The sequence below is a fragment of the Charadrius vociferus genome, unplaced genomic scaffold, assembly GCF_000708025.1.
Source record: "Charadrius vociferus isolate BGI_N301 unplaced genomic scaffold, ASM70802v2 scaffold147, whole genome shotgun sequence".
Taxonomy (NCBI): domain Eukaryota; kingdom Metazoa; phylum Chordata; class Aves; order Charadriiformes; family Charadriidae; genus Charadrius; species Charadrius vociferus.
The window spans coordinates 4,129,960-4,150,025 of NW_009649570.1; the positions used below are offsets into that span (position 1 = coordinate 4,129,960).

The 20,066-nt window shown below is 40.4% G+C and overlaps 1 protein-coding gene across 1 annotated transcript in view; it reads right to left on the reverse strand.

Moving 5' to 3' along the window:
- The window catches only part of HECW2 (HECT, C2 and WW domain containing E3 ubiquitin protein ligase 2), a 114,742-nt gene that overhangs the window by 71,552 nt on the left and 23,124 nt on the right, over positions 1-20,066 (reverse strand). Inside the window, exon 2 of the mRNA XM_009890155.1 lies at positions 8,948-9,055. Coding sequence (XP_009888457.1) covers positions 8,948-9,055 — 108 coding nt within the window. The remainder of the gene's footprint in view (positions 1-8,947; positions 9,056-20,066) is intronic.

A 20,066-nucleotide genomic window follows, 5' to 3' on the forward strand; every position in this document is an offset into this window, starting at 1 on the left:
GGGAGAGACATCTGTACCTGACCACAGGACTATCTGCTGTCTCATTAAAGAAAAATATGACATTTCAGAACAAAAAGTATTTTCATTCATGGGATAAAAAAATGACGGTACCTAGCTCTGTGTCCTTGATACCGCACATGCCCATTATCACTGACATTCCTGCAGATATCATACACACCACAAGAAATTCCTTCTTCATTTAAAAATAAGAGAAAAAATGGAATTGCGGTAGCTATGATTCTTTTTAAAAGATACCGCACAGTCATACAAAAAGTTATATATATGTTAATTAATCTGAACACTACGTAAAACCATAATCCCCTTCTTTAAAAGCCAATAACTGTTATCATTTTATAACCATAGCTTTATAGCTTAGGTCCGTTATATAAAAATGTTGGAATTAAGAAAGGTTTTTGGGACTCAAACATTGCCATTTGAATTTCAAAAGAAATCCTGCATGAAATTATAGCTTTGTACTTCCCTCTATGGACCAAACACTCTTGCCTATTCAATAATAAAGAGATCAGCTTACACCAAATAATAGCTTGCTTTTAAAATATCACTAATTCCCCAAAGTCCCCCACTTCAACTACCTTTTTCCTGCCTTTAATACTTTAACTTGGCCCATCAGAAAATTGCTTTAGGAAAGAAAGAAATTCAGAATACATAAACTTGGAATGCATAAACACATAAACAACATAATTCTAGAAGAATGCAATCTTTCCAGGAGACTGATAATTCAGGAAAACAAATGTGTTCGCTCGCTGTAAGAACAGCTTGCTCCAGATATACCCCAGTCAAATGAAATGCCTATATTCGAGGTGGAATCAGCCCATACTCCACTGAGAAGGGATGGGCAGAGACACCTCCAAAAGACAAGTCAAATCCTAGCTGGGTTATAACAGTCTGTGGAGGTAAACGGTGCTCCCGGTGAACTGTATGGAAACTGCGCAGCAGCTAACACTTCCTGGACACGGCAGCTAGGTGCCAGAAGTTACTTGAGCTGAACCCATGGCTCTCTGCAGATAAAAACATACGCCCTCCAACATGCAATGAGGAGAGAGCTGACATCAAACAGACTCATCTGAAAAATATAAAAGCACATTCTGCAAAACCTATTTAAGAAAGCTTTGTCACTAGGCTAAATTAAGTCACTGACATTCAGGCTTTACAAAGCTATAAAGAGAGATGCAATCCAGGGAAAGGCACTGGCTTAAACCCTGATTTTTCCCAGCTGAACCCAAGCATCACATTGACAACTGCAGGAACTTAGAAGGGCTCTGCACATCCTGCCAGAAGAATTTTTTTTCCTTAGCATGACAGTTGAGTCAACACACAACCTTTTTCTTTGGACATTTAGCAGTCTACTCTCTGCGTCACTTTAAGGATGATTTTTGATTACTTCCTACTGGGAACAGCACAGCACAGCAAACAGCAGCAGAACACAAGTGCCAAAGCTGGCTGCCTCCGGGTACTCGCCGTCTCTCTCTGCAGGTATATCCCAGATTTTATTTTACAGGAGGAATGATGATAAAAACCCCAAAACTAGAAAGTGACTTAAGCAGACTTACAGAAAGCTTTTTAGACAAACCAGGATCAGTAACAGAAAGTGTTTATGTCCCAGTGGTCTCTCTTCATCTAACCAGCTTCAAAGGAAACTACTTGGACAAATGGTTGTTCAGATAACAGAGCCTACCTATCCCCGTCAGTCCTGCTCACTTTGCTGTCACTCTGAGATGTTCTTATTTACAGTCACAAGCATTGCCTATTATATTCCAGTTTGGCAAAGCATTTAATTATCATTTAACCTTTAAAACAAAGCACCGGGGGTATTATGTGCCTAAGGAAGTCAACAAGGCTTGCCACAAATGTAAAAAATATAAGACCTGATCCTGTTTCAGTTATTTGTGATACTCAAAAATAGCCGTTAAGAAACAACAGATATAAATAGCAGAAGAATAACAGAAGTATTTCTAACTCGGTGAATGTGTTTATAAATAGGGTAGGGACAATAACCATGAGTCCCCAGACAGACCACTGAAAGGGCGCTGGTTGCAGGGCACTATACAGACAAGTGTTCCAGGCTCAGAACAATTCCATGTGAGAAAACAATGACCTTTATAGAACTTAATTTAAATGGTCAAAAAATATAAAGAATAGATACAAGTAAAGAATTATGTTAATAGAACATTCATCAACATTGACCATTTTGGTCAAAAACACTAAAAATACTAAACTGTGCTCATAGCTCTAATAACAACAGCTCTTTGCGACAGCAGCCCTTAAAAGCTAAAAGCACACCAAGTTCAATTATTAAATTGGTATTTTTTTTCCTTCAATATATATTAGCTTTTTTAACAAAAAAAGGATCTGGAAGTCCACTCTGCTAGCTACAAATTATGGCAGTTTTAGTATCAATACACTATTTTTGCAAAAGTTACAATTTCATGGAACTAGGGACTGAACACAGAGAACTCCACACAAAACCTCACTTGTAACATGATAGCAGTGTAATGCAAACACATATATTTTCCATGTTTTCTGAATCTATCTCATATTCTACTCATGTGACAAACTCGAGATTTTAAGTACAAAACAGACAGCGTCTGTGCAGTCACTGCATCTGAGTATCGCAGCATGGCACCAGAAGTAGTTTAACCACAAACATCCCAAGGGTGATTTGGAAATGATGGATGTGACAAGACTGGCAGTCTCTGAATGAATCCCAACAGCTGCCACTATGGATTACTGTTCAAGACATAAAGCCATAGCATCACTAAAGAAAATATATGCAAATCAATATATTTCTATGCTACTCACAGTAATGACTATGACATCAAATGTTATAAATAACAACAAAAGACATTACACTACATGTAAAGTAGGTGAAGGTGTTTCTTGCGGATATTGTAATTAATACTCACGGGGCAAAGTCTATAACTTATAAACACAAGACCAATACAGTCTCAAAGGAGGCTCTTGGACTATGTCTGCACTAATAAACCAGGCAGGACCACGGTAAGGACTCAAGTGCAAGTGCGAGCGCATGACCACCCCGACTCAGGGAGAAGGGTTGGCTGCATGGGCGCAAGCCACACTGCGTCACTTGTTCCCAGCAGCAGAAAATAGCCCCTGGCCTATTTTACCTACTAGAACATGTACAGCTTTTAACTTCTGGGGACTTTGCATATTGAAGTGCATAAGCACGAGTTACCTGCTGTGTGACAGTGACTGTACTATACTGAGTCTCCCTTCCTCGGCACCTCCAACGTGACCTGTCCTTCCCCATATTGCAGAAAACTGACTTAGAAGCCACAGTTTATAAATGAGCAGCAGCTTTTATCGTCTAGTCTTCATAAAACTCAAGCTTCCTTTTGCACGCTTTTTCTATCACCAGCTTTTCCATGGATCATTTCACTCCATCTTTCTTGCTAGCTCTGTTCTCCATAAGGAATACCATCATCTCTGTTCCACCATGATGCCGCAAAGGGAGCCCTTGCTGTCCCATGCTCATGGACTGCTACACCCAGAGAAACAGTCCGCCATTTAAAACCACTCCTAGGGCAATTGCAGCCTCTCTTGCACCAGAGACTAAAGGTCCTGCTGTACTTAGGGACATGAACAGCCTGATGCCATGCTAAATACCAGATGACCACACCAAATGCAAAAGCATTAAGCTTTGTTGCACCTCCCACTATTGCCAACTCCTTGAACTTGTTCTTTCTTTTTACAGGAGAAGGATGAAAACTGTTTATATAGCTGCAGCCAGGTTTAGCAATCCTTTTGTAGTTTACACAATCCTTTTGTAGTTTACACAGCAAACAACTTGAGGGAGCCATCTAGTGAGTCATTGTTTTCCTTCCCTCACATTTCAGCAAGCAGGATGTTTTAAAGCCACCTCTACCACGTAAGGAAACAGCATCTTGGGCATACTGATGCTCAAATTCACCTTCTTGAATCTCTAAAATGACTGAATTCCCTTTCATGCTGACATGGCACTTCTGCTCCTTCCCCAGGGAAAAGAAAGAGGAACACCTGCCTCCATACTGGTTGGCTCTGCAGTTCAGAGCCACTTACTTTGTCTAGAGGTGACAGCTTAATGACTCCAGCTGTTTGTGATGGTGAGCTGGAATTCATGCATTGCACGTATTTTCTTTCTCCTTTTCATACTCTTCCCCCCCACACTCCAACCCCTTCCTCAGCCACTCCCCTCAAAGGCTGCTTGTATTTCTGAAATACATTAAGTTCATTTCCCATTATTTTGCTGTTGATTACTTTGATTCTCCCTTTTCAGGGTCGAGTCTACAGAATTTCTGGTGTTGAGTTTTATCTAAAGCAAGTGAGAGTTTTCTTTGATCATCCTTGTTTTGCTAATTTTGGATGCTTGTGGGGGGAATTAATGTCTGGTTTTTGTATGAAGATGCTGAGACTCTCCCTGCCCTTCTTTCTGCAGGTTGCTTGATCTGAATAGAACAGATGGCAAACTATGCCTTTACACGTTACTTGCTTGGGAAATAAGAGATGCTGAATCCACAGGGAGGGATTTTAAGAGGAATAAATGGAAAATTGAGTTACAAGACCGCAGATATGCAGTAGTGCAAAATTCAGATCCAAAATACTTATCCAAGGCCTACTTTCAAACATAAGCATAAATTCCACAGACGTCAGTGAAACTATCAATAAGTTTACAATTATCCTTATAGAAAAACAGCTTCCCAAACTAAGGCATAAGATGCTTTTCTTATAAGATACAAATCTGAAGACTGCAGAAGGAATTTCAGGCCCAATCCAGTTGACTCCCACTGATTAACTTTAATGCAATTAAAATGGAAATACTCCTTCTGCATACAATTCATTTGCATACGGCTTGTTAGCAATGCTATCATCCTCTGCACTTCTCCCTACAGAGATCTTGCATTACTGGCGAAATGATATGTAATGCCCCTAAGCTCCAACACTGCTAGGGAAAAAACACAACCAAAGTCTTTGGGATAACGTGCACGCTGACTGATCTCAACTCATCATTCAACATTAGTAACTTCTGTTCCTTTTCTTGCCAAAAAGACAGACAACTTCAGGCCAGTTTTGACTGAAAATCCTAAAGGATTATTGTAGTTATTTAGCGTAACTCTGTTAACAAGCATCATCAGTCCTTGCTGCCAGAGCTGGTTCAAGGCTTCTCAGGCTTGCAGCAAACATCCCCCTCCTCTCCTTGTGTATAGGTAGGGAGCATGCCAATCATATCAGTATAGCAGCATATAGGTAGTGCAATTAAGCACTGTCTGTGCTCCAAATGTGAAAGAGCTCTGGGCCAGAAAACCCTGTAGTGACATACGCCCAGCTCTAACGCAGTTATATATCTAGCTTACCATCAGCTAGGATGATGCTGGAGCTTCTCTAGACATCAGACCATGAGCAATAGCTAGAGGACTGGGTCAACAGTAATATCATCAAGTTCAAGAGGGAGACTTGCAAGTCTCAGCATCAGGGGTGGGATGACCCCGTGCATCACTACAGCCTCTTAATAGACTGGCAAAGCTGCAGCCCTGCTGAAAAGGAACTGGGCTCAAGATGGACGCCAAGTTGAACACAAGCCAGCACATGCTCTCCTTGCAAATACAACAACCTCACAGGCTACATTAGAAGGTGCGTGGCCAGCAGACAGATGGAAGTTACTGTTCCCCTCTACTCGGTACTGGTGAGGAATACTGTGCCTAGTTTTGGGTCCCTATGTTCAAAAGCACGGGGAAAATGGAGAGGCGACACCAGAGGGCTACAGAGATGGCTGGGACAGAGAAAACATAACCTGTGAGAAGACGCTGAAGGAGCTGGCCTTGTTTAATCTAGTCATGAGGAGATTAAGGCAAGACAAATATTATAAAAACTCTTTCCAGTTCTATGAGAAGATTTTAAAAGGGGCAATGGCCCCAAATTTAAGCTTTGGCCATTCAGATCAGATGCCAAAGACATCTTTTTGGCTGGAACAATACCGCAGAACTGGAAAAGGTTACCTAGAGCATCTGTGAAATCTCTGTCCTTGAAGGTTTTCAATACCGTGCTCTACAAACCACAGCTGACCAGGTCACGTGTTGATCCCAGTCAGAGCAGGAAGTTGGATGCAACCAGCACTCCTATGCTGCGATTAGTCTCCAGCTGAGTTTAAACTGATCCATTTACACATTTTGTCCACACTGGTCCCTCAGGCATTGTTGTGCCTTATTGGAACTGCTGCTTCAAAAACTCTGGGACATTGCTGCTGAATCTGGGATTGTTCTCCACTTGCCCCTTTCATTGCTAGAGAAGCTCAGTCAAGCTGCTAATAGTCTGCTGCTGTCATTACTGTGAGGAGTAAATATGACAAACTCCTAATACCATGACCTGTATCTGATATACTCTGCCTCTTAGCAAAGATATTTCTAAAGACAAGAAATCTACAACTGTAGATTTCTTTCCAAAATTTGGAAAATAATGGCAGATTAAAGCATCAGAGATACCTTAACTTCAATAATCAGGCACATATTTATGGGGGATGTTAGCCTCTCCATTTGCCTCTCCCTCTTGCTCCCTTGCTATGACAGTGGCATCACATGCAGTGCTACACTGAATAGTATCAGCACTGCAGCAGGAGGAAGAGGCTAACAGGGGAGTTAAGTTCGGCTCTGTGGCTGGCACAGGCTGGGCAGTGTCACTGTCTGCAGAGCACGGCGAGAACCCCGAGAGCACAGCTCTTCCCACACCCAGCTGCACCTGAACTGCACAGCCACCTGCTGCGTTTGCCTGAGCTGTGATTTAGTGATCTGAGGAATAAAAAAGAAAGGAAAGAAAAAAAAGAGAAAAAAAAAATGGAGCAACTGCCTGTAGTTACATCAGAGTTGCTTCGCGGCTGGCACAGGCTGGGCAGTGTCACTGTCTGCAGAGCACGGCGAGAACCCCGAGAGCACAGCTCTTCCCACACCCAGCTGCACCTGAACTGCACAGCCACCTGCTGTGTTTGCCTGAGCTGTGATTTAGTGATCTGAGGAATAAAAAAGAAAGGAAAGAAAAAAAAGAAAAAAAAAAAAAAGGATCAACCGCCTGTAGTTACATCAGAGTTGCTTCGCCACCAGCTACAAGAAAAAGCCTTGCTGAGAAAACATGGTCACATATCAATGGAGCCTTCTAGTATAAAAAGTGGAATCAGAAATTCAGCTAAGTGTTGCGGTGCAATTTCTGGCCTCTCACTAGAAACACAAGTGTCACTGCTGACATATTTATCTGCCATACTATGTGCTATAGCAACATATGCTCATAAACATTCCTTTTTACAGTTCTCAGTTGCTGCATAACTGCTTGTCTCTTGTTCATTGTATGGCAGCAGAACTGTTTGTTAGTAAAGCTAACCGCAACCAAAGAATGTATGTCCTGCACTCTCTCTATCAGTTGGTTGCAAAGTGCAGTTAGTTGCAAAGTGGAAAGTCAGTTGCAGCTGATTTTAAGTCAAAACTACTAGGTCTTGAAGCATTAGCCTAGGTTACTCGCATGAGCTAAAAATGTTGTTCAAGACCCTAATCTCCATACATTATGGAACAACACATAACCAGCTAAAAGATACAGACAAATACCCTTGAAGACAAACTGACCATATTGGCAACAATACCGACAGAGTATACGTACAAGAAAGATGAGGCAATGAACTCTTCTAACGTACATTTTAATCTGCTTTAATATACCACTGTCTTCAGCACCAAGAAAGTTAAGAATATTGATCTCTATTATTTTCTTGATCATCTTCAGTTCAATTATTTTTTCCTGTAATGAACTCCCAAAATTGAATTTAATTTTACACTAATAAAGCTTTTTTGTTGTTGTTAAAGAAATGTGCTGTGTAACGCATAGAGTAACTTGGCAAGATTCAATTATGAGTTCTAGATATAAGAAGTTTTAGTAATTATTTATAGTACAGGGTATACAACACCTCTAGAAACACATGTATTGCTGTTACATCGGTTAATTAGAATAAAAATTCTGCCAAGACCTAGTTAGCAGCACTGTACTGTACAGTGAAGTAATAGAGTGGGAGCATTTTTTTTTAATTTATGAAGGAAGATTCATTGCTGTGAGGCTAAACAGGTGGTACAGCAGCTCAGAGCTCTTTCAGGACTGATTGCCACTTTGATGCTTGGCATATCAGAGTTTCCAGCAAGCTCAGACACAACATCCTAGGATCAGAACATCAATTCAGTTCATATACTTTAGGTGGTAAGATAACTCCTTTTCACCAAAAAGCAAAAAAGAATAAAAAAAAAATATTGTTTTTTCCTGAAAAAAGCACACAGCAGAGTGGCTTAGCGTCCTATAAATCCTGGTCACCTAAGGGAGTAGTATAGCTCTTGCATTTGAAGCTTGGCTACCAATACTCCTTACGAAGTTCAACTGAAGACTTTTTCTTACAGTCACATAGAGACACTCACTATCTCCAAATTGCCCAGTGCAACAAAACTTCAGCTGAGAAATCCTGATGCAACTGGACAGGAGACTGGCACTTCCTAGAGACAAATCTAACCTTCATACTAACAAACATTAGCAAGAACTACTAGCTCATCACCTTTTCCTTTGTGTGCATTTACCATTAATGTTTGCCCAGTTGAAATTTTAAACTTCTTAGGAAGGGACTTCATCTTTCAATGCATATATATTATACAACATTGCACAAGGCAATTTCTTCCTCCCTTTCACTGAAGCATGCTGTCTAACAACATCCCTAGAATACAAATGCACATCTAAGCTCAACTCCATATTTATAATGTCCAAATGCACTGGAAAATGCTGCCCCTTAGAGCAATATGATCAATTCCTTTGGTTTATCAGAAGGATTGATGAAATAGATATCAAATGACATCCTGCTGACTTGCCTTGACATAAAAGCATGCTTGCCTTTTGGATATGCATTGGACAAATAGGTACTCACATTCCATAAAATAGGGGCCAGGTTCAATTCGCCATACAATTTGTCCTTTTTGTGTGCCAGTCACTCCCCGATTCTTGGAATCCCAGAAATTGGCTGGAGAGTTCTCATCTGGAAAAGGAAAGAAAAAAAAAAAGTCAAGTAGTATTTATAATAGTGGTTTTCTTGATTTTCTGTTTCAAGAGGCCCAGATACAAATAACAACTTGTGTTTAAAAAAAATTTAAAAAAAATAATCAAACTAACTGGAAAAAGAAAAATTACTTCTGTAGTTAAATCAATTTATGCAGAGTGAGCAGACATCCATACAGCCAAAGTAAATATACGGTTTCCTGTAAGAGGTGACCTGCCAAGGTAAAGTATTAAATTTCAAAACTTCCCTAACAGAGATGCTATTGGGAGCGTATAGCTGACTGTAACTTCATCACAGAGTAACCACACCATTTTGTGCAGCAGTCCTCCTCTATGATGTGAAAATCTAGCATTCATTCCCTAGCTAGGAAGTATCGAATTGCAACTAGAGTTTTTTAATGTATTCCTATGTTTAAGAAACTGGAGACAATATTTTTATACATACGCCAAAAAAAACGACACATTCAGTTTCCTGACAGGTAGAGTATATTCCTTATCAGTGAAGTAGAATTAGAGGCTCAAAGAGCAGAACTGTCACTTAGTAAGCCTAAGATACAAATGAGAGATTTTGCACAATACATTCAAAAGAGAAGAGAGAAGCAAACAGTAAGTATCTGCAGATCAGGTTTCAAGTATCAGTATTTTCCCCTCCCAAACTAAGCTTTTTGTCCTACCAGGAACAAACACAGGTCTTGGGGTTTGTTTTTTATTTACCAGCCTGTATTCAGGCGCCCAGAATGCTGCATGAATGAAAGAAAACCAGAGTGAGAAGCTGTTTGAAAGGGCACAAAGGGTAGTTAGAACGAAGGAGAGGAAGCTGACATAAATCCAACTTAACTTCTTTTGTACAGAAGTTCTTTGAAAGTATGCATCATAACATTTTATAAGGGCATTTAGGCAACTGTTTCTTAATTAGACAATTATACCTGCAACCTGAAACACAACATCCTAATTCTTTCCAGTGGTACTTGATATCCTTTAGGCTTAAAATTTAAAAAAAAAAAAAAAAAATCTGTTCTATGACATACTTTTGAGTGCGTTCTGCAATCTTAAAAAAGACTTCACTAAGAAACTTAGTCTACTGTGGCTTTGTTCATGAAGTTCCTATCCATTCAAGCACATTTTTTTTGTACTTTGGTAGGAACTCCTGCATAAATAAGATTACAGAATTGTCACCTACATTTTAGAAATCCATACGCTACTTATCAAAGAATAATAAACAATGCAGCTTTATTAGTTTTACCTTAAAAACACAAACTTACGCTAAAGCTTGTCCTTCTCCTTTTCATTTCGACTGCTCATCTCATCTGTATCTGCTCATCTATATGCACGGTATCTCTCCTGAATCATTAGTGCAATCTATACATTCACATCCTACCAAACTGACATGCAAAGTGTTACCAGACACATGCTGGACTTCTGTGATTGCTCAAGAATAAGTTACACACCCTGCCCATAATCTGGAAGAGCTCGGGAGAGTCAAGAGGCAGTCATGGCAAGCTACTGACACTTTTATGCCTCCAGGCATGGGCGACTCTGACAATTTTTAGAAAGCTGTGATCTGAACACCGAAGCAACACAATGAGCACAGAACAGTTTTGTAATTATCTCAATGAATCAGAGAATCATAGAATGGTTTAGGTTGAAAAGGACCTTGAAAATCATCGAGTTCCACCCCCCCTGCCATAGGCAGGGGCACCTCCCACTAGACCAGGGTGCCCGAGGCCACATCCAGCCTGGCCTTGAACCCCTCCAGGGATGGGGCCTCAACAACCTCTCTGGGCAACCTGTTCCAGTGCCTTACAGCCCTCAAAGTAAAAAATTTCTTCCTAATGTTTAATCTAAACCTGCCTTCTTCCAGTTTAAAGTCATTCCCCCTCGTTCTATCACTACGTGACCTAGTAAAAAGTCCTTCCCCAGCTCTCCTGTAGGCCCCCTTTAGGGACTGGAAGGCTGCAATAAGATCTCCCCAGAGCCTTCTCTTTTCCAGGTTGAACAGCCCCAACTCTCTCAGCCTCTCCTCATAGGAGAGGTGCTCTAGCTCAATGACAACAAGAGGGGACAGTAGGGTTCTCCTAACGCCTCTGATCCTCAAGCGTGTAATACCCTCAGGCTTAACTTTTCATGGGGAATCAACACGATAGTACATAAACTGCATACACCATAAAGTCAGGCACAAAGGTAGTAAAAACTTAAAACATGCATACTTATTCTTCTTTACAGCAAAAAACTTTCAGAGTAAACAAAGCTGTATCTCAGCCATGTACTTCTTTTTTTTCAAAGCTATATAGAGAGGAACTCTGAAAGTACAGGTTGTAAATCATCCCATGGACCTCCAATAAAAATATCTTTGTATGTGGTTTGCAATAACACTCTAACCAAAACAATACACTGCTGACTTATTTATTTTTTAATGTGCCTTCCTAACCCAAGGTCCCACTATTATCTTCCACAGACAGAACTCTGGGATGAGATATAGCTTAACTTCCAGCAACCCACACTAGTGCCTACTTTGGTCTACCCTACAAACTTGGTCATCCAAGCAGATAAAAAAGCAAGCAGATTTTTTAAAAATTCCAGTTATCTGAAACACAGATAGTTTTAAATTATTCAGTATTCTCATTACACCTAGGTAAATTAAAATGTATTGCGTGACAAAAAAACACCCCGCCAACATGCTCTAGTTCTTCTGAATTTAATCAATTGGAGAAGAGTCTGTTCATCATTCTAAGCAGAAGGACAGCTATTTGGTATAATTTGTTCAACAAATCAAGGAAGTCTGAAGCAATGAAACGTGCCTTTAACAGTGAGATTTCCAACATTCCAGCAATTGTTCTTAGTTTTTTAAAATCAGTAACTAAGTAACATCAATGGTAATTTTTACAGGGACATTAGTGAGCTTCAGAAAAGGTCCTATGTGAACTGAGTCTCACATTCTGAGCCAATAGTTACAAGAAAGCAGAACATTTTCTTACACATTATTTAATAAAATCCAACATTTAAGAAAGTGCCTGGATTTTCAGCCCTTTCATGAAGGAATAGTCTCTCCTTTGCAGCAATGAAGACTAAATCATTGATACTCTGCCCACAGGCACATTGCCACCGCAACAGAAGGTGGTGGAGACAGAGGGATGAAAAAATGCTGACAGACCACTGCCGGTCAGCAATCGACTCAAATTACAGAATTTATTTTAGACAGCTTTGATTTTCTCTGAAACAGCTGATTTTTTTTTCTACTTTTATGATGTCATTCACATAGAGGGAAAAAAATAACATTACTAATGCATATGGAAAAATAACTTCAAACCTCAGTTCATGGATTTTAACAGAAGAAACTCAACAGCAAAAAAAAAATAAATCAAATAGTAGACAATATTGCAAAAATTTACTTATCAGCACTGCAATATAAAAACAGTTAAACAGTGATGGTAATATTGGTAATAAACAGTCTTGATAATAATCAGATGTTAAAAAAAAAAAAAAAAAAAAAAGGTGTTTGAGAGCACAAAAAACAGTGTGAGAATTTCCTCTATCTCATCTCTCCTCTTCCCCAAAACATATATATGTATGTACATGTGTATACACCGCCCCCCCCTCGGCTATATATATATTCCATAGGGAACTTCAATTCTGAGAAGTTCTAGTCCCCTTTTAGCAGATAATTGTTGCTGTTTATGAAACTGGCGGCTGTTCCAGAATCTGGGCCAAAGAGTAGATATAAATATCCCTTCCCAGAACATAAAATATGCAACAAAATACTGTCTTACTGCCTTGGTATCTTGTCCAGTGAGTCTACACTTCTGAAAGAAATAAAACAATGCAAGATGCACAGTATCTTTCTATCTTCAATAATTCAAAACATTATAGAAAGTAACTTATTTCTCAGAGCTGCAACCCCTGCACAAATCACCGTATGTGAGATGTTCTCCAATGGAAAGTGGGTAGTAATAAATATATCACTGTGTGGAACTTCACACTGACTAGTGCTCCTTGAAATCACTCTAAAGCAAACATGTTCTGAGTAATAACGTTTTCTTTATTTAACTGCTAAGCGATCAGCCAAACCTGGTATTAAGAACTGAATTCATTTTTTCCACTTTTAGGCTTCACCATCGTTACAACACCCTTTAAGGTAAGTTAGATACTGACAGCACCTATAATATCCACAGCTTGTGCTCTCCACACCAGCACTGCAGTTCTCCACCTGTGTCCACAGCTCTGCCATGATGTGACAGTGAATGGGATCAGTTCCCAGCGGCACGTGTCAATTTGGTACAGCTGTCTTATGTGTGAAAAGCAATATAGAAGTACTGGATAAATGGATGAACAGTGCAATGAAAGAAGAAGGTATTGTTTTTACAGGATTAGTTTTCACAATAAAATTATGCCCATAAAAGACTAAGAGCCATAAGAAGCTCCAGTTTGCCTGTGCCTTTTCTGTAGTGGGAGCCCAGAGCTGGACACAGCACTCAGGTGTGTCTCACCAATGCTGAGTAGAGGGGAAGGTCCACCTCCCTCAACCTCCTGGCTAAGGCTCTTCCTAATGAGCCCAAGATGCCAGTGGGTGGCCAGGGCAAACGGCTGGCTCTTGTTTGATTTGTTGTCCACCAGGACCTCCAAGTCTTTTTCCGCAAAGCTGATTTCCAGACGGTCAGCCCCAAGTCCGTCCCAGTGTCAAGGGTTATTCCTCCCCAGGGGCAGGACTTGGCATTTCCCTTAGAACTTTGTGACACTCCTGTTTGCCCATTTCTCCAGCCTGTCTGAATGGCAGCACAACCTTCTCATTTATCAGTTGCTACTCCCAGTTTTGCATGAGGATGTTACGGGACACAGTGGTGAAAGCCCTGCTAAGCCAGTATCTGACATCAGGGTACAATAAGGCTTCTGTGGAGTTCACATTTTGTTCTTTGTGTCTTATTGCTTTCACTATTTCCATCTTAGGAAAAAGGATAAACTACCTGAAATCCTTCACCTTAGAGAGTAATCTTGCATAGCTTAAATCAACAAATAAATAACAAGATACAGTTTTTTATGAAACAGTTCAAAAACAAGAACTGCTACCGATAAATATCTGAAACAAGCCTTAGTCCCAGTGCACAAATTAGTCATACGCAAACCAATGCTCATCTTCTGGTTCCAGTTTCTGTGGTCAGTAGCATTAGGTTATGTGATAAAAGGCTTGTCTCCATGAATACAAAGGATTTTTATTCTTCAAATACCAAAACATTATACAAGTCACAAACTCCTAGTGTGGAAACATCATGGATCACTTACTGCATAGGAAAAAAATTAAAAGTTCCCTACAGCACTCTAAGAGCTTCAGACTTTTGCATACTGATCTCTTTTCTGTAACGCATTTATAAAGATGCTTATATGCAGAGCTCAGAGAGAAGGTGATGCTTAGCAGATTCTGAATGTCACTGGCTGGTTTTAATTATACACAGTTTTACAATTTTCATCTTTCACTACCAAATATGGGTATTCTAATTCACAGCTCTTGAAAAATCCATGCAGCTTAACTCAGAAGAGATCAATCGTGTTGGTAAAACCATTGTATCTCTGCATAATTCTATTATCCTCATTTGGGATTTACATCCCAATCTCTGTTTTTTTCATCCCTTTCTGGAAGATGTTTTATGCAAAACCTTTTGAAGTGCTGGTATTGTTTTTTTCTTAATTCAAAATTTTAAATTAAGTTCAGATTGTCAAAACGCTGACTTCCTTAGCATTTTAGGTAATTTTAACAAATTCTTGGGCACTGAAGATGATGTGTGCGATGCATCCAATTATTAAAGGGGTGTTTGTACTCATCCTGGGGAAGCTTATAAAGCATCAATCTAAATGTTATTTCTCTTGTCAGGTGTTCTTTTACAGTATATATCAGAGGAGCTGGAAGGCTAGTAGATAGCAAGACCACATCTAGTTTTGTCTCAGGATGAGATTCATCAGTCTCCCATCAGTTTCTCTCATAAGCATACTATTGAGAATGATCATCCTCTATTTTACTCTGTCATTTCACTCAGTCTTTAAAAGCAGCAGGTTTATAGTTAATCTGCATCGGAGGATATTTCTGAACTTAATTTTGAGCCAACCATCAGGAGATCTCTAGGATGGCATTTCCAACGCAAAACATAAATCTGATTTACATGCATTTTACTGCATGACTTTCAAAACCTCAGTCCCGGTGCCAGTAAGTGTGAGCACAGACTTCCAAGCAGTAAAACAGACTGTTACCAAAATATAAGATTAATAAGAACATTCCAAAGAGTACTTACTGTGGATTTTGAGCAAGTGACTGGGAAAGTCTGTAACACTAAATTTTGTGCAATATTTTCACTACAGTAATCTCTAATAATTTTAATTCTAAAGATACTAAAAAATAATCTGTGGGTAGTCATTGAAGAGATAGCACAATGTTTACTGAACTCACAAACTAAATCCATTTCTCCTTTACATCCAAAATATGTTTAAAAACAATTGAAAACGGCATCAGGACACATTTAAAGGCGAAGAAAAATTTTATCACCTGAGGCCTTGTTCCTTTTCTGGAAAGCCAGTAAGTAGATTAACAATTTCAAGGCAGAGCTTCCATTGCAAGCAATTATTATAATAAGTCACATTATGTAAACTCATTTAAAATACACTGCTTATCAGTTACTACCGTACAGACAAATATTAACCCACCATGTACACCTTATGTTATGTGATTTTCAGAACTCCCCATCTCAGTCTGCGAACAGTTCACAGGCTTTCTGGTGGAACCCAAACATTTCTCACAGAAGACAGCATTAGTGTATGCAGTACATTGCTGACATTAAAGATCAACACTTAGTTGTACCTTCTAGCCTTACCTGGCCATTCCAAAGGATGCCTGTGGATCTTAAACTGCATTTCTCCATCTGAGCTAAATTAACAAAGTAATGAATAAAAAAAAAACAAAAACAAAAAACCTCAACATTTTACAGGATGGATTCTGAAAATAGCATCCCTGTTCCCAATCACAAACGGTATCTTCTACAAACGTTGCCTTCTGGACCCAGCCTGTGCAGCTCAAGTTTGGAGGCTTTAGCTCTCTGTTAGCACTGTTGTATAATCTCAGCTCCACGGGGCACGTCTGTCCTCTCCCTTCCTCTTGTCGTTTGAAGGAAAGGGTTTTGGAAGGATGTTCTCAAACTACCCGGCAGTTTCTAACAGTTACACACAATCGTCTGCCTCTTCTCCTTTAATCGAGGGTTTATCTAGGTTCAAACAGCCCATGTTAAAACATATGAAGTATTACGTCCTTCAAGCTCAGCTATTTGCGGCCACTCCCCTCCGAAGGGTACAGGATGCTGAAGCCCCATCCTCCCTCCACTTCCTTCCTCGCCTTGTCCAAGGGAGGATTCCGAGGCACGGCCACGGCCCCAAAGCGTGGGGCGGTCTGATGTAAACAGGAGGATCGTTAAATCCTAGAAATGACGGCAAGGCAGCCACAGCAACAAGCACAGCGGGATCTCACTGGAAGTGCTGGCTTTTGTTTACTCAGTATTTCGCTCTCCCGCATGACTTCCCCACAAATCCCATTATTTTAGGGAAGATGAGACTGCTCTGTGACATTTGGCTGGGATGAAGCTGCCTTTAACCCGGCGTAACTCTGCACTGGGCACTCCTGAGCAGGTGGCAGAGAGCCGCTGTTGCTACCTCTCCTCTTTCAGGTTGGTAAATGCCACCTCAGTGCAAGGGCTCGGACAAGGCTCCATTTTGCCAGATGCTCTGACTACTCACAAGCCTCCTGGTGGGTGCTGGCAGCTGACCTACTCCTCCAACTTACAGCAAGGACCCAAACTGTGCCAAAGTGGCCCCAGTACCGCAAGAATAAAAGGGGTACTTAATGGTATCTTTGCAATCTGGTCCATGGTCTGCAGATCGAGTCCTTTGCGGCACACATTTCATGAAACTGTACGCTTGTGGAGCATTGGGTTCAAGCTCTCAAAGCAAATCTTGGTTTTCCTAGTAACAATCAGGTAACAAAAAACAGGAAGAAAAATACCCCACCACTCTTACAGGAATATTTATTCAAACTCAGCTCGAAGACTTTAAAAAAAAAATGCTTCCAGTCAAAGAAATTAAGATGGACTTTTTGCTAGTGAAGAACTGAAAGCTACTGTATTACTTTATGTTTGCATAAGCACCTCTAGGAATTGTATTTTCAAAGGACAGGAGGGGAAAGAACGCCAGAACTGGATGACTGTAAGAGAAATTTAAAACACAGCTGTGTACTAAATGCCCGGAAAGTGTTCTCCCTTGAATGCCACTAGATCAACCCCTCAAAACACAGAGAACAACAGTCTTGGACAGTCTTAAAGGCTGCATAAGCAGCTGCTAGATCCTACTACATGCTATCACAGATCTCTCTCTACTCTTCATAACACTTGGGTAAACTTGGACAGTAATGAAAATAGGAGACATAAATCTTCAGCTGAGAAAAGCAAGGGCAGAAAAGTAAGAGGCAGAAAAAGGTACAACAGATGCTCTCACAGCCTCACACAAGAGAAGCGGCTATTTGGGCTCTCCGTGAAGGTGATGGTGCACTGTCAGAGGCTGAAAGGTGACACTCTGAACTCCGACCTAGACACAAATACCGTACTTCTGGTGACACAACCCTGCTATATTAACAGTGAAGGATTGTCATCATCTCTATTCAGATACTTAATATCATGAACCAGGGTCAAAAAAGCAAGGAGGTGTTTGTTCCTCGCTGCACAGCAGTAATTGGTTCCCTTGCACAACCAAAATTAAGGTTCACACACCTCCATTTACTGCCCCTATGCTGTGGGCAAGGAGAAGAGACCCCACTCACATTCCCTCGGGTGCCCTCCACGACCCCCTGCATACCAGATATATTATGTTGCTGACGTTTATTGCACTCTATTACTTTACACAGCACTAGCAATTATTCCTTTTTCTACCTGTGACTGACAGGATGGTCAGGAATAAGCTGTATTTCTCTAACATTTCACTCCTACTTCAGCTGCAGAAGCAGAGCAGAAGTAGAAGCCATACCATACACCCCACCCAAACACTAAACAACAAAACCTTTTTGCTATTGAAGCTTTAATTAATAGAGTGGCAAGATCCTTGCTCTCATTTTCATACGCAGCCTTCATTCTGACACTGGCCATAAGATGGAATATTTCCTTCTTTTTCAAGAATTATACTACTATGTTTTGTTTCCTTCTATATGTACGCTAACACTTCAACATGGGGATCAGAGGATCTCCATGTGCCCTCACACTATGTGCTATTTCAAGGCACGATAGCAGCTCAAAGGATAAGCAACTAGAATGCAGGACAAAGATATTGCAAAAAAATACAAGCAATTTTTTTCAGACATATGACACAGTAAAATGGCAGGAATAAAGTGGAATTCCTCTTCTTCATATTCCAAGTAAAGACATCATTGAAATTCAAAGCATTCAAAGACAAAAATAAATCCTTTCACCCATCTCACTGGCAAGAATTCAAAAGCGTAACAATAGGAAGGAAATGACCTAAAGCTTAACCTCTTTCCTGAAAATCTTATTAATCCTCCTCCATAAAACGATGTGCATTCCGTTCCCATCTACACTTCAGGTTTCACATATGTGCCAGCCCCACAGCGCAAGCCGCCCACACAGAATGGGTCACCAACCAGCTGACCAGGCTCACCTGGAAGCCAGACCCTACACAACACACGTACACAACACTTGTTTCTGCAATGCACCACAAAAGACCGGATACTATGAGAAAGGCATAAAGTTAGACAAAAAATTAAGCTAGAGAACAACGCTGAATAAACTCTGCCAGATGGTACAGCATGCCCTTAGCCATAAAGACCATTAGATGCTTGATCATATTGCGGAAAAGTCCCTACATCTTTGCAAAATGCTAATATATCACCTACCATTTAGTTCACTAAGGTCCAGCTGGCTGTATGTGGGGGTAAATATAGCATGGGGGATGCTTCCGCCTCCTCCTGAAGAAGCATCACACAGCTGAGGCAAGAGCTGCACCATCTCTCATGTCAACTCACGATCATCTCAGCTGCTGATGGTTTGGGGAAAGTGACATCTGCAGGAGATGGAGACAGCCTGTTCCTCAGGGAGAAAGCCAAAAGCAGGGGCCACCAGGCAGTGAACAGTTCAGAAATTCAGATTTAAGCCACCAATGGCTGCTGAAGTTGGACTACACTTATAATCTAACCTACTAGGCTAACTCAATGGGCTATCATATTATAAAGATTAGAGAATAGGAGGACAGCAAAGATGCAAACAATTTAGTGAGGAAAAGGAGAGCCTGCCTCTCTCCTGTAGCATCACCCTTGACACTTTGCGAAATCTTCTGGGTTTCTTTTTTTTTTTTTAATTTTTTAAGTACTTTGTTGTGTTTCATACCTTGTTAAAACTCCAATACAAACCCATCTTCACAACTGTGATTCCAGTAATTCCAGTTCCCCATCATATCCCCAAACGCATCCCAACACTACCACAACCTTGTAGCCTAAAGGTGATTATCTCCTGCTTTTAATGGTACCAAGTCCAAGAAAAATAAAAAAAAAAAACCCTGTGATGTACAAGTATCCTAAAGGCCTGTTATTTTGGGACAGGACTGTTTAGCAAATCTAAAAACACAAGCTATTTTTCCTAGTTGACTGTAAAAGGTAATTTTGGGGGTAAATACCGTCAGAGCTAAGTTTAAAAAAAAAGCTGGATGTAAGCTTTTCTGTGTCATATTTAATCTGCCAGTCTAAGTTTAAGGCATAATATTTTTCACCATTTTCCTTCTCAACCGCAACCTTATATGGTGTCAGATAAGCACTTGTTTGCTGGCAGTGAATGAGCTGCTGAGCTTGCTTGAGCCGCACGCAGAAGAGGATTGCAACTTCCCAGGAATAAAGGGCACACACTTTTATCTGTGACCACATTCCCATCACAAGTCTTTGCCAGAAAAACTAGAAAATACAACAAAGTATT